Below are 2120 nucleotides of genomic sequence, written 5' to 3' on the forward strand. Positions count from 1 at the left end.
GTCTTTTTGTTCATCAGCTGGTCCATCCCAATCTTCTTTGCCTTTGGCCTTGTATTCTCAGAATTAAATATCATTGGTGCTGAAGAGTTTGTGGCAGCAATTGACTGTGAAGGTCTATGTACACTAATATTTAACAAACTCTGGGGGGTTCTGGCCTCTTTCATTGCTTTCTTTCTCCCTGGCACAGTAATGGTAGGTATTTACATACATATATTTTCTGTAGCCAGAAAACATGCCAAGCAGATTGATACTCTTCCTAATTTGAAGGTTGGAGAAGCTAAAACAAAAGCCTCATCCAAGAAAGAAAGCAAGGCTACCAAGACTTTGAGCATAGTCATGGGGGTGTTTGTTCTGTGCTGGCTACCATTTTTTGTCCTCACTATCACAGATCCTTACATTAACTTTACCACCCCTGAAGATCTATACAATGCTTTCCTCTGGTTGGGCTACTTCAATTCCACCTTCAATCCAATCATTTATGGGATGTTTTATCCTTGGTTTCGTAAGGCATTTAAGATGATTGTGACTGGAACAATCTTCCGCCCAGACTCCTCTACCCTCAGTCTGTTCCCTGCACATGCTTAGGCAATACACAGATTTTCCAATGATTCTACTGTGATGATGATCACTGCTTCATTGATCCAGAGGGGCAGATTAAATGCCCACTATTCTGTCTCAATCTCAATAATTGTCAATCATGTGCCTTTAGACAATACTATATAGTAGTTCAGAAATACCATAGTTACAATGGAATGCCAGAACTGAAAAAGACTTTAAAGATCATCCAGTCCAATCTCTCCAATCTTCTCGCTTGTCTCCTCAGAAAAGTGAAACCATTTGTTTCTGAGTCCTGACCCAATGTTCTTACCATACTATACCAACTTACTATATCAACCACATTGCCTGTCTTCAAATGAGCTATTTTCTTGAGTAGACTGAGTGCCCAGTAAAGGGTATGATGTGATTTCTCAAGTTCTGGAAATATCTCTCTATCATTTTGTGAACAATGCTACTCTTTTATTGCATGAGACTCATTCTCAAATTCCATTTGAGAAATTCATCTGTCTACCTTAAATGAAACAGGGATACAAGAGACATATTATGTACTCATACTTGGAGAATGTTATAGGTATAAAGGACATCAGAAATGACATAGCTTTAGTCTTTTATTTTATAGATGAACAAAAAAGAGCTCAGAGAGTCTACGTTATGTAGCTGTAAATGGTAGGGCCAAGACAAAAACTGAAGTTTCCCCCGACCCCATCACTGCAGTAAAGCAAGTTCACACCTTGCTTTCTCAAAATCCTTCTTTAAAAAGAGAATTTGACCTGGGAAAGTTGGAGAGGGCCCAAGACTAGAACAGATTTTTGCAAAGGAGATTGCAATTTTGAGAAGAGAGAGGAAGCAGAAATTGGATGCAAGAGGCCCTTACTTCCAAATTTGTTCTAGGGTAAATAACTATCATTTGCAATGTTTCTCAAGGTGGATAAACTCTCTTGAGATTATGAATATTCTGATACATTTATATTATTGAATTCAAAAGAATGGTTTATATTTGCAGTTTACTAGCAACTGCAAATGTTTGATTTGGAGTAGTCTATCTATCCTATCCACCTGGATTGATGTGGGTAGAAAAAAGAAGTTCTGGAGAAAAGATAGGCAGATATGGATGCCAAATTCTCACTTGCTAACTTTTAGAACAGTATTGTGGGAATATTTTTTATCTCCCATGTTGGATTGTATGTTCTTTTCACTAGTAAGTTACTTTTTGATCATTTGTTTTGCTCCTCTTTTCCCTGCTTCCTCCTCTGTACTATGCCTTACTGGTTTGTATGTCTCAAAGCTTTGTCCTTGGTCTTTTCTGCTTTCTAAAAGCTTTCTTCCTTGGTGATTTCTATTCATGTCCACAGTTTCTATATTCTTTGTGCATAACTTGAAATTTTATTTCTCATTCCAGCCTCTCTCTGAGGGTTTAGATCCTCATTTCTAACTAGACAAAGAACCAGTACCTCAAACTTAACATGCCTAAGAAATAAATCAGCACCTCTGGACTTCCCATTTTTTTTAATGTTTTCGTCATTTTTCTAGTCTCCTGGATTTAAATCATGATAGTCATTTTT

The 2120-nt window shown here is 37.4% G+C and overlaps 1 protein-coding gene across 1 annotated transcript; it reads left to right on the forward strand.

The window, feature by feature from the left end:
- Positions 1-6: 6 nt before the first annotated feature.
- On the forward strand, positions 7-585 carry LOC123256547 (trace amine-associated receptor 4-like; the record flags this gene model as incomplete). The annotated part of the gene is made up of 1 exon (XM_044685141.1): positions 7-585. A coding segment is annotated over one exon (579 nt), but the record flags the coding sequence as incomplete, so codon positions are not given.
- Positions 586-2120: the final 1535 nt, after the last annotated feature.

The sequence above is a fragment of the Gracilinanus agilis genome, unplaced genomic scaffold, assembly GCF_016433145.1.
Source record: "Gracilinanus agilis isolate LMUSP501 unplaced genomic scaffold, AgileGrace unplaced_scaffold60800, whole genome shotgun sequence".
Taxonomy (NCBI): Eukaryota; Metazoa; Chordata; class Mammalia; order Didelphimorphia; family Didelphidae; genus Gracilinanus; species Gracilinanus agilis.